Genomic DNA, 13331 nt, shown 5'->3' with positions numbered 1-13331 from the left:
TCGACCCCTGCCCTCACACTGATCTCCACCATATTACGTTACTCACACAGATACCACTCAGCGGGCATTAGCCTCAATGACAGTACGTCATTATCCCTCATTCATGTATTTTTATATGAGCCTTGTATTGGTTGTGTGATAGGGAAAGGTGGAGTAGTATGTGAGGGAGGAGAGGGAGCAGTGGTGGAGAATAAGGGAGTTGTGTGAGGATGACCTACAGTTCCCTCCCCTAAGTTCTGTTAAGCATTACCTCCCCTAGTCAAGGTATTGTTTGGATATCTTGGGCAGCTCATGAAAAGTGCATGATGCAGTATCTATAAGGGTAGTTAGGTAGCCTAATATAATAGAAGACCATTGCTTGCATTTAAGTAGGACAGTAGGCATTGACTGGGATTTCAGATGTAAACATATAAATTCCATCAGAATATAGTTTAAAGTGAATTTAATGATTCTGGTAGATGGCTTGATTTCAGAGATACACTGTAATAATTTCCATCAGAGTTAAGTTTATGATAGGTGGCATCAGGTTCATAAATGACTCCCATCAGGTGTTATGTAGAGTTAATTATGGTGTGATGTTGACATTGTGAAAGTAAGCAAAATGTACATGAAGTGAGTGGTGAATGTGGTGTTGTGGGAGTGAGGATTGTGTTGTTCATTGACGTTAACTTGGCTCAGATTTTCTTCCTTTTGTAGCACAGTGGCAGAAATAGAACTAGTACCAGTCTACTTCCATTCCGTAGCATTTCTCTGTGACTTACATCACATTTTAGTGTTAATCTTTTGTAACAACTCGGCATTCAAGATAGAGAAACGACAATTTTGGCCCAAGTTAAAGTAAAAAGAGTATAGAAAATTTGATGGTATGGTGTACAGTCTGTCCACAGCAAAATAAGGGAAACAACTATGAAACTTGCTTCTTGTTTATGGTAGAAGTAGTAGTAGCAGTTGTAGCCTCAGGTTTATTTGAAATGTGAACCCAATGGATTGCAGGCTTAAGTTGTCCTTCTCTGGCAGTCCACCATCCTCCTTTCAGAGGTAAGGGGGAAGTTGGATGATGTTTTTATAACCAGGCAGAGGAGCTGCTCGTTTATATCGCTACCACCACGTGAAGGCATCCCTTTTCAGCAGCAGTTCGTGGTTGTTGGGGGAGGGGGGGAAACGTGGTGAATCAAATACAAGTTTCAGTGCAATACTGATGTCAATACATCAGCAGCTTAATACTGAAACAGACTTTAAGGGAAACTTTCAGATGATGACTATAATCGATGTGTTTTCTTCTAATGGAACCGGTCCATCCTAGAAGTTGATTAGTAAGATGTCACGCATGGAACTTTACAACATTTAGGTATAAAGTATGAATGAGTCTTGATTACTATAATCTTTTTACTGTAACTTGGCCCAGATTTTTTCCCTTTTGTAACTTGTGAGAACCATATTCTGATGTTAATCTGTTGGTAAAACTCAGCATTGAAGGTGAAAAGATGGCAATTTTAGGCCAGTTTAAAAGAGCATAGTTAAATCAACCCTTCAGTCCCACTACACTAAGCCATCATTTGAGCTGAAAAGGAATAGGGAACTTTGTCAGGTTAGAACAAACGCACAGTGGTTTGGTGTGTGGTGAGCATCATACAAGAGTTACCAAACTGTGTGTGCTCACACACACACACACACACACACACACACACACACACACACACACACACACACACACACACACACACACACACACACACACACACACACACACACACACACACACACACACACACACACACACACTTACTTACTTACTTGCTTGCTTACTTACTACAGACACTCTCCCTCTTAACCTCTGACAGTGCTGCTTATGTGAAAATGACTGAAAAAATGAGTATAGTGTATATTAACCCATTGAATCCAGTGACTTTTTTTTTTATTTTTTTTTTATATACATCCAGATGCTTATGTGCAGGTCAGACGAATTGTCAGGCTGGAGGGGTTAAAGATAGTCCTTATTAACCCCTTCTGTACAAAAGTCATTTCCAGAGTTGAGTAAAATTGTCTGGAGATAGCAAGAATACAGCAATGAAAGATGACACTAGATTCGGGGGCATATTTCTTGTTATGGTTTGCTATAACAAAACAGTATGTATAAAATAAGAGTACAGCAAAGAAAGATGCCACTGGATTCAGGTTGTTTCTTCTGTGCATTGATTCGCTGTTACAAAAACAGTAGCTTTAAACACTACAGAGGTACAAGAATAGTTAACCCCTTCACTCTCACTTCCCTGACTTACTTTTCATATTATTCTTGCATCCACCAAATGACTGAGTCAGATTTAGCCATGATAAACTTCTTCAGTACCAGTGGCCTTTCGTAGGTCGAGTAAAATTTTGTGGTATAGTTCGTTTACACTAACTTCGCTCATATTTTCATCTGTTTGTAGCCTGTGTCTGTAGCCTAGTGGCAGAAAAAGACAGTACTGAGGCCCTGCATTCTTTATGTAGTACTTTTTCAGGACTAGCAGCATATTCAAGTGTTAGTCTGTTGCTATACCTCAGCATTCAAGATAGAAAGAAGGCAATTTTGGGCCACATTAGAGTAAAATGAGTATTTTGCAAGAATAGGTTAAAATGAACTTCAGTCTGATCTAAGGGGTTAAATCCAAATTAGCTTAAAGCTTGCTTAAATTATACCCATTATTTTTGGCTAAAAAATGCTGTTCTTTCATTACTGAGTTATAACAGTTGGTTAACATTAGACTATTATGCTGGTCATGAAGAGGTGCAATTGAAAGCATTATCTTTTTTTTTTGCCTCTGAATTATGTGACATAAGCTACAAAAGGATGAAAATCTGGACCATGTTAGTGTAAAAGAACTATATTTATTTTGGCAATATGATTTGATAGTGGAAAAAAATATTCTTGGGTTTGTGATGTAGACTTCATCCAGATGCATATCATAGTAATGTATAATACACTACAGTATATATATATATATATATATATATATATATATATATATATATATATATATATACTGTATACTTTATATACCATATATTATTATTATAGTCTTTGTTTTCTGGCGGAAGTGGACAATGAAAAAAACATTCTTGGTTGTATGATTTAGAATTTTCCTCACCCAGATGCACCAGATAGATATTTGTTAAAGCATATTGTAGTTATAATGGGTTTGTTTTTTCCTGATGGAACTGGGCCACTCCCACAACTAGAATACTAAGTTGTAGTTGCATGAAATTTGTGAGCCTTTGTCATCAGGTGGGCATGAGTCTCCTTGGTTAGTAATCAATCAAATCAGTCCACCAGTATGACCATGCTTAGCCACTGACTGAGCTGAGAGGATTTAGGGATCTGACAAGTTAGAACAAATGTGTTATAGTTATTATATATAGAATTGAGATTAGTTATGAACCCTTGTACATAAATAATTGTGTCCCGTAATAGTTATTAGACAGGCAGGTAACTGTTGGTTTTTCACTCTGACTTGGAGATTTTCATCCTTTTGCAGCTAATTTCACATAGCCAAATGGCAGAAAACAATGGTATGGCTCTACATCCTCTCCATAGCACTCCCTAATGGCAGTACTCCTTTTACTGTAACTTGGCCTAAAATTGCCTGGTCATCATGTCAAATATAGAGTTGTAGCAATAGATTAACTTGAGAATATGATACTGTTCATAAAGAAGTGCTGTGGAATGGATGTAGAAGCATTGTTTTTTACTACTGAGCTACGTGAAAGAAGCAGGAAAAGGAAAAGAAAATCTGTCCCAAGTTAAGGTGAAAGAAGTATAGCATATTTCTAGTCAGCATTCCAGATGGAGGGAAGGCAGTTTTAAGCCCAGGTTACTGTGAAAAGAATATAGGTACGCTGTGAAGGATAGTTGTAGGTGCTGGTAGCTGTGTTAATCCCTTCATTCTGGTGACATGTTCTTCATTTTCTTGACACCTCCAGATGATTGCAGCTTTTGGGAGACATATTGTAGTGAAGGGTAAATGGATGCTGTTTCTAACCCAAACAGTTTAAAAAGTCGTCCCTAATTTGAGTAGAATTGTCTGGAGATGGAAAGAATAAGATGAAAAATAGGTCATGGAATTGAAGTGATTAAGATAAGATCAACAAGAGGATCTAGGGCCTCCCCCTCCCTCACCACCACCTCCTCCCCGAACACCACGCCACCACTCCATCCATGTTGCAAGCTGCCTCTACCCCTCCCTCCACCTCCATTACCTCCACCTCCTACCCCCCACACCCGCCACGGCCGCCACCCCCCATCATCCGTGGTGTTGACGGCTGTGGTGGCGGTGGCAGTGGCTTGGGGGACATTTTACCTTCACTAGTTGAGTGTTGTTTCTGCGGTTGATGTGGATGGTGTGTTCCCCCTCTGGTTGTTGACTCAATGGCTGTTGTTTTTGTTCCTTGCAGCATCTTCTGACTACGGCTTCCAAATGTGTAAGTGTTGTCTCCTTTTGACACTTGGCAATGGTGGAATGCTTTCTCTCATTCTCTCTTTCACTCTCTCTCTCTCTCTTCTCGTGATGGCACTGAGACAGATCAGCTCTTCTATGACTGACCTCCTACTCACTCCTCCTTCCCGTTTTTTATTATTGTTACTACAACTGTCCGTGGCTTGGTGGGTTGCCTCTTTCTCAACAGCTCTTGACAAAAATGTGCATATTTCCCTCTCCTCTACTTTTGGCAACTTTTACTTATATATATTCATTTTTTCTATTTCTTTTTGTTTTGACTCTTTAGATCCTCACTATGACATGTACATTTTTATATCAATATGGCTGCTGGTTTTGACTGCCATAACTTTTATATATATATATATATATAGGGTAAACCTGGGAAGACATGGTGTTATTGTACTGTGCATCCATGTGTGCATGCGTGCATCTGTGCTTGTGTGTGTGTGTGTGTGTGTGTGTGTGTGTGTGTGTGTGTGTGTGTGTGTGTGTGTGTGTGCGTGCGTGCGTGCATATACCTCTTCCCCTGCCTCTATTATTCTCACCCCTCTCACTACCCCCCTCCACCTCCATCTGTGTTATATTATCATTCATCTCATAGTGGTGTTCCTCTTGTGATTTTGTTATCTTGCCTTGAATATTCTTTTAATTTTTTCAGTGGTTAATATTTCTCTGTCTGTCTGTCTCTCTCTCTGTCTCTGTCTCTCTCTCTCTTTCTCTCTCTCTTCATGTCATATCTTTTCATGGTGATCACTGTGTGTGTGTGTGTGTGTGTGTGTGTGTGTGTGTGTGTAGTTACCTAGTTATATTTACCTAGTTGTGATATACAGGGAATGAGTTATGCTCATGGAGTCCCGTCTCCAGGTCTCAGTCAGTTAAACTTTGCTTTAAATTCATTTAAGTTTTTGGACTGTGTGTGTGTGTGTGTGTGTGTGTGTGTGTGTGTGTGTGTGTGTGTGTGAGAGAGAGAGAGGGGGGGGGGGAAGAAACCCAGTTCAGTATTTACACAGGCAGTATGTCAAAAGCAGCACAGTACGTAAACTCAGTCATACCCTGCCACACTTCTCAGGATTTATTGATCAAAAATGGTTGAACACAGAGTAGTGCTTGTTTGTGCGTCTGTTATAAACGATAATTTGAGTTTGAATTTGATTTGAAAGATATTGATGAATGTAATCAGGGAATTTTTAACCCCCTCACTACAATGATATATTTTAAACTTTTGTTCTTGCTTCTCATGATGATGTTATTTATTAAAGGAGAGTTTATATATACACTGGAGAGGTTAAATATAGTCTTTTTTAACCCCTTCCCCACAAGAGGTCTGTCCAACGAAGAATCAAATCATCGGATGGTAAAAAGAATAGAAGCTACTGTTAAAGAACTGTCACTGTATTGGTCGGGTTGAGAATATTCACACTTTATCACTTTTGGGAAGGCATTATGTGGTGCTGATAAACAAATTATGATTTATTTATTCATTTATTTTTTTAAACTTGAACGTGGTGAAAGAAAAATGGAACCAGTACTGTAGCTACGGATAAATGCATAAATATAAAAGGCAGATAAATAGCTACATAATATGCCACACTGTACGGTAGTTCATAATACTGTAGTCGTTTGCCATTGTAGAGGTTGAGGATTTTTATTTGTGAGTGTGTGTGTGTGTATGTGTGTGTGTGTGTGTGTGTGTGTGTGTGTGTGTGTCTGTGTGTCTGTGTGTGTGTTCTGTTTGTTAGTATCCTTTTCCTTACAAGAGATATTTACACTTATTCTTGTGCAGGGGAACTGTTGTGATTATTTGATGATGTATTGATTAAACACTGTACAATGTGCTTTGAATACTGGTACCCCCCTTTGAAAATTTGGAACATTTGGAAACATAGTCAGAGCTGTATTATTGAAACCTTGAGCACTGAGGTGTGAAGAAGACCCCAGTGTTTGGTGATAGCTTCTCTAGCATGAGGTGATGATAGAACACGTTTGAGTTTTCTGTGCCAATACTAACTTTACTTTGTTATGTGGGATGCAGGATGAGAACATTTAACTATTACAGGTGTTCCATGAATGTTTATAAAAAATGAGGGTCTTTTTTTTTTCACCTCCATGCAATTAGTTTTAATAATATAGCCAGTTGTCTCTTTGGTACCTAATCCCAGTGTCATGTCAGCGCATTGAGTGGTACTTTCCACACGCAAACCCAACACTCAGACTCCTGCTCGAGGATACGTCCCCCCACACTACCCCTCTCCACTCCTCCCCACCCCGTCATACCTCCAAAACTTCTTTCCCAGTGTTTTACTCTGGTTTTTTACTCTGTTTTCTTCTTAACCAAAGATACAATGGAATCTGGATCTCTTGCACTTGTACGTGTTATTGTGGCATGCAACGTGTTTGTTTGTGTCTGCACTCTCACTCTGCATGTTAGTGAGGCCACACCGCCCCTCGGGTGTGTCCCTTCCACTCTTCCAACTCTTGTTAAAATGGCAAATGACTCTAGTGATAAGAAAATCTACTGGGTGTGTTGGTTATTGTTGCTGGTGACATTACTGATCACATCAATCCAGTCATGTATGTTTTGTTTCAGTATTGTGACCTTCTGATTATTTTAATTTAACTCTTGTGAGAATTTTAGCACTGAGTGGGTTAGATTTAGCCATCATTTACCCCTTCACTCTAGAAGGTCTTCCAAAAGCTGTATGAAAAGATCTGGAGGCAGCAGGAAGGAATTCATAACCCGTGCCTCAGGATTGCTGTTATTAACCTCATCACTAGTCTGATCATTGGTTTATGTCTACTTGAACCCCATAGTCTCCCACTCAGTGTGGTACCACCAGTATCCAGTAAGTTATATGATGCAGACAGTCCTTGTTATTAGTAAAGGATGAAATCTAAATTACTACAACTATCCATATATCTGAAACTGTAATTTAGGGTGGTGTTTAGCTCCAGGTTTATCTGAAATGTGAATCCAGTGGACTACAGGCTGAGGTTGATCTCTTCCTGCGGTCCACCTTCCTCTGTTTGGGGGATGGGGAGGGAGTTGAAGGACATTTATATAATGGGTCAGTTTTCCCTGGTTATGTTAGTGCTACCACATGAAGGCATCTTCCTCCAGCAGTTGAGGTAAACTAGCAGATCAGCTGTACAGGTAGAAATGGAACTTTGAAAGGCAATTTTCCCATAATTTGCTATGGAAAAAAAAAAAAAAAAAAAAGTGCAAAATTTATCTGCTTGTAATGGGGAGTTTATAAAAAAAAAATAAAGGAAAAAAAATTCTGCTTTTAACAAGGACATGCTGTATTGTCAACATACTCCATGATGAATTGAAAGGATAATGATTCATTATGAAGGTAAAGGAAGACCGTTTTCAGTGTCCAAGTATTGCCTTCTGTGAAGGGTTTCTTTGCCCATGGCTAATCAGATAACCCATTGAATAACATGAGAAAACCAGCTATCTGTGAAGAGAATGAGGTCTAATGTTGTTCTGTATGGGATACTGTGCTGCTTTCCTACTAGCTAAGAGATCTTCCTAACATCTCTTGTCTTACCAGTTTAATTCTCTAATTCCTCTTTTTTTTTTTTCATTAATGTCACTGAAAAAAATATGAATAGCACACAAGAGTACAGTACAATATATATATATATATATATACTGTGTAAATTGTTAAAAACAACTGCTGTTATGACTCATAAGCTAATGATAATATGAGTGCCTGTTGTTCCCTCATGAAAGATACATACTGGCTTGCACTGTACTGTATTCGTGTGTGCTTAGGAGGGTTTATAGAACACTTTCCCCTGTGATTCAGTGCTGGAAAGAGGTGCCTTTCATGCAGTGGCACTGACATTGCTGGGTAGCCTGTTATGCAAACACCTTACAGCTTACTATCCCCTGAAAGGAGGAGAGTGGACTGCAGGAGGAGGGTCCATAAAGAAAAAATGAACAGCTTGGAATGATTTAATCCATTCAGTCTTATAACTTTTTTTTTTTTCTTGCTAACTCCAGACAATTTTATTCAGCTTGGGAGGACATGTTTTGAATTGTACAGATCAATAACCTTCATTAACCCCTTCACTATTCTACTGTTTTGACTCAGTTGAAGAAAAAGGCAGTACTATAGTGCTACATCCATTCCATAGCACTTGTTTTTGACTAGTAGCTTAATCTAGTGTCAGTCTATTCTTACAGCTCAGCATTCAAGCAGGAGAGATGGGAATTTTAAGCCAAATTAGTTTTTAAAAAAAGTGTAGTGGTGCTTCAGAATTTGAATGAAATTATCTGGAGGTAGCAAGAATAAGCGGAGAAATGCATCATCAGACTGAATGTTTGAATCTGACTGTTGCGTACACATCTGCTGGAGAATTGTATGGGTAGAGTTGGAAGCAGTGTAATTCTCTGCTCTGACAATTTATGTTTCTGAAACCTTTGATTTTTGTCCAACATAACATTGAACTGATTTCTTAAACCTGTGAATGACATTGAATAGAACTTTGAACATTTCTGAAACCTGTGAATGTTGCTGAACGTTTGAATTCGCTTTTGGAACCTGTGATTTTTGTTGAATATTACATTGAACTCATTTCAGAAACCTGTGATTGATGTTGAACATAACTTTGAACTTATTTCTGAAATCTTTGATGTTGAACATAATTTTGAACTCATATTGGAAACTGATACCTGTTCAACATGACTGTGAACTGTGTTACTCATATAAACTAATTTTGGTTTTGGAGGCCTTGTCAGATCACAAAATGTCATGATCACTGAGAGATCTGATAAACCAATCACAGCACCATCTGTTAATACTAATCAGATTTATTGGGGTGTTACTGGTGTACTACAAGACTAAAGCATTTATTTATTTATTTATTTGTTATTCTAAATTTCAGAATGTAAGATAGCCTGTACTTTCATATCTTTCAGCTCTCCAGTACAGTGATGTCTATTCTTATTCAGTTCTGCTACTGCTGGATGGTATTATTCAGCTTACCAAAATCCCTCACAGCAAAGGGCTTTATAGAGAGGTTATAAATTATTGGAGAAGGTTTCTAAGCCTCTTTGTGCATAATCTCTCAATAGGGCTGAGTAAAATCAATTGGCAGTAGCAAGAATGAATTTGAACAAGGTGTCATGGCACAGAAGGTGTTGAAATAAAATTTAGCTCATGGTAAATCAGTCCATTGTTGCCAAAGTCTTTATCTCCATTGGATGTTGAAAGCCAAGCAGACATTCACCTTCACATCACTCTGCCTCACCTGTCCATTGGATGTTGAAAGCCAAGCAGACATTCACTCTCACACCACTCTGCCTCACCTGTCCATTGTATGTTGAAAGCCAAGCAGACATTCACTCTCACACCACTCTGCCTCACCTGTCCATTGGATGTTGAAAGCCAAGCAGACATTCACCCTCAGACCACTTTACCTCACCTCTCATTGCCTTTCCCCATCCTCCTCTCCCCGCTTCTGTTCCCTCCCTCCTTTTTTGTATTTCCCTCTTATTTTTCTCTCCGCCCCTGTTTTCATCTCCCTCTTTACATATCTCTCTCCCATCTTTTTCTCATCTCCCTGTTCTCTTCTTCCTTCTCCCTTGCCTCATGTCCCTCTCCTGTCCCTTTTTCTCATCTCTCTCTTCTACACTCTCCATATATCTCTCCTTCCCTCCATCTGTCTCTTCCCTTACCTTGATGATATCTAGGGTTGGTGGTGGTACTGTCAAAGAAGAGGGAGAGTGACCAAATGCAATTTGCCACAGTGGTGTGGGAAGTAATTCCATCTTGTGCAGTGTTTGTGATAAGAGGGTGCATAAGAGATGTATTGGTATTAGAGGGAGACTGCGAGATAATGCTGAGTTTATGTGTGTGGCATGTCAAGGAGAGCAGCTGAAGATTGTCAGGCATGAAAGGATTAAACTTGCTGGTGAGTCTCTTGAGTGTGTGGAAGAGTTTTGTTATTTGGAAGACATGTTATGTGCAGGAGGTGGGGCTGGAGCTAGTTCTATGGCTAGGGCGAGAAGTGGTTGGAAGAAGTTCAGGGAGCTGTTGCCTCTCCTAACATTGAGAGGGCTCTCCCTACATGCTAAGGGATCTTTGTATGCAGCATGTGTTAGGAGTGTAATACTGTATGGTAGTGAGACCTGGGCAGTACAGGAAGAGGATATTCGAAGGCTCAAATGAACAGAAATGACAATGATTAAGTGGATGTGCAATGCATCCCTGCGTGCAAGGCCTGGGGGGGCTGGGTTTACGTTGGAAGAGATGAGAGGTAGGGTGGGACTGGAGTGTATTGGTGTTGTGATGAGGAGAGGTGGATTGAGCTGGTTTGGGCATGTGAAGAGGATGGGGGATGATAATTATTTGGGTGCAGAAAGTGAGTAGCATTAATATTGGGGGTAGGGTTGCGAGGGGTAGACTGAAAAAGACGTGGGACGAGGTCATTAAGTGTGACCTCAGGGTTAAGGGACTGAACAGGGAGGCCGTCATAGATCGAGCAGCATGGAGAGCCGCCATTAGGTGACCAAGGCTGACACATGCAAGCATGTTGGAGCCTTCATAAATAAAATGAAAAGATTTCGTCATTTTCTCTCTCTTTTTTTTTTTTTGCCTTGTCATCTCAACTCTTTCTTTTTTCTCCCTTTTTTACAATGTTGTTTCTTCTCTGGCTTCTCTTTCTCCATCTCCTCACAGTATTCTCTTTCCTCATTGCTTTCCTCTTTCTTGTTGCATACTACTATTTTTCCTCTCTCTCTCTCTCTCTCTCTCTCTCTCTCTCTCTCTCTCTCTCTCCCTCCCTCCCTCCTTCTCTGTTACTTCCTTGTCCTCCATTTCCTACTCTCTTTTCCCCTGTCATGTCCCTTCTACTCCCTCACACTTAATTCTCAGCCTCTTCTCTTTTCCCCTTCCTCTTGCTTCCTTTCACACTGATTAATCTCATGTCTCCCTTTCTATTTCACTCCCTCTCACTTTCTGCTCTCTTTCGTGTCTCTGTTCGTCTCCCCATCTCACTCTACACACTTTCTCGCTCTCTTGTCTCCTCTCTTAGTCTCTCCTCCTCACACCCCTCTCTTTCATGTTACTGTTTCTCTATGCTTCTCTTCTCCATCTCACTCTCCACTCTCAGTTCTCCCTCTCCCCCTCTTCCCTCACTCACTCACTCTCTCTGCTGTCTCTCACTCCACTGTCTCTCTCATGTTGGTCTCCCTCTCCATTCCTAGTCTTTCATGTTTTCTCCTTGCCTTACTCCTCATTCTCTGCTTCCCTGACCCCCTCTCTGTCTCCCACTCACTGTTCACTCCTTCTTGCTACACTGTCTCTCATTTCCATCTCCCTCACCAGTCCTACTGTCTGCCTTGTTTGCTTTTCTCTCTCTCTCTCTCTCTCTCTCTCTCTCTCTCTCTCTCTGCACCCAGTATCCATTCTCTCTCCTCCCTTTCTTTCTCTCACATGTCCATCTCACTCTTGGTCTTACTCTCCCTCTCTCCACTCCCCCATCACCCTCTCTCTTCTTTCTCACATCTCTCAGTGTTGTGTATTACCAGTGTGCTTTTCATGTTTGATTAATCCAGCCACAAAGGTAAACACTCGGAACTAAAATTTTTAACTTTGAGTCATCAGTTCTGGTGCTCTGTAACAGTATATACTGGGTGCGGTTAACATTTACTAGCGCTGAGTTTGCAGAAATATATATATATATATATCTGTTTTTTAATATTGTGTTTGGTAGATTGTTAGGGTCATGTTTACAAGCCATCAGATTGTCAGAGAGATTATACATTTGTATTAGAGATTATTCATTTGTTCGTGTGTGGGATTCCTCTTCCCCCCTCCTCCCTCACTCTCTTGGGATTTTTTTTTTTTTTTTTTTTCGCATTATTATTTTCATGGTTTTCCATTTTTTTCCAAATAACGTATACAGATAAGGGTGTTGATTCACAGACTAACTTATGATAACTCTCCAGTCGTAACTGAAATTTGATATGCAGGAGGGGCAAGGATGAGAAGGAAGGGATAGGTTAAAAATCATCCCATGCCTTCTGTCCTTCTTGTGAATAGAATCTTATTTATGAGGGGAGAAGTATAGCAAGTTGCTTTGTGAATCTGGCCCAAGTTTTGTGAGATTTCTGGATAGGCCTGAAAGACTTGGGAGTTTCCAGGAGTATTTACGAACCCTCAGTAGCTGTTGTTGTCACCGTCCCGGCCCTACCCTCGTTTTGGTTACACCCTCCTCATGTTGTCGTTGTTCTTGCTGTCAGTGTTGTTGCTGTTGTTGTTATCATTGTTGTTATGTTCCCTCCTATCTTTTGTCTTCTTGTGTCTGGGAGTGTCTAGTTGCTTGTGTCTTCATTTCTTTTACTTGTCTTTGTGACTTGTTTTCCCTGTTTCTTACTGTATTTTCCCTTTTTCCAGCTTACTTCACCCTTTAGTTGTATTTTGTAACATTTTTCTGTCTTTCTTTCCTTTCTCTTATGCTTCTTCCTCTAATTTTCATCTCTGTTTTAATTTCTGTTGTGTATTGTAACATATCTCCCATGATTTTACTGGTGCTTTTACTTTCTCTGCTATATTTCTCCATTTTATTGTAACTTCTATCTCCCTCTCTCTCGTTTCTGCTTCTATTTGGCACTAACTTTCTCTTCATTCTTCTCTGAGGGTAGTTTTTGCCTGGGGATGTCTTCATAATCTTCCCCTAATCTACTATCTCCTCTTGAAACATCAAAAGGTGGCACTGTACCCCTTTATACTTCATTATTCTCCGCTGTAATCTGTACTTCTCTGTCTCTCTAATGTACTCTCCTAGGAACAACCCTGTCTTTATTTTGCTGCGGCTTTTCTCAACTCCTTCTTTACCTTAGAG

The 13331-nt window shown here is 40.0% G+C and overlaps 1 protein-coding gene across 5 annotated transcripts in view; it reads left to right on the top strand.

The window, feature by feature from the left end:
* The window catches only part of LOC145406203 (calcineurin subunit B type 2), a 57635-nt gene that overhangs the window by 30826 nt on the left and 13478 nt on the right, over positions 1–13331 (top strand). For 3 of the 5 annotated variants that reach the window (XM_080277406.1, XM_080277403.1, XM_080277404.1), the window contains exon 3: positions 4432–4458. The exons of the other annotated variants lie outside the window; for them this stretch is intronic. In XM_080277406.1, the coding sequence (XP_080133532.1) occupies positions 4432–4458 (27 nt within the window). The remainder of the gene's footprint in view (positions 1–4431; positions 4459–13331) is intronic. 5 annotated transcript variants of the gene reach the window in all.

This window comes from Coenobita brevimanus, chromosome 69 (assembly GCF_032717465.1).
Source record: "Coenobita brevimanus isolate Jiangsu-jjx chromosome 69, ASM3271746v2, whole genome shotgun sequence".
NCBI classification, from domain to species: Eukaryota; Metazoa; Arthropoda; class Malacostraca; order Decapoda; family Coenobitidae; genus Coenobita; species Coenobita brevimanus.
The sequence above is the reverse complement of the archived record's forward strand: the minus strand, read 5'-3'. Positions and strand labels throughout refer to the sequence as shown.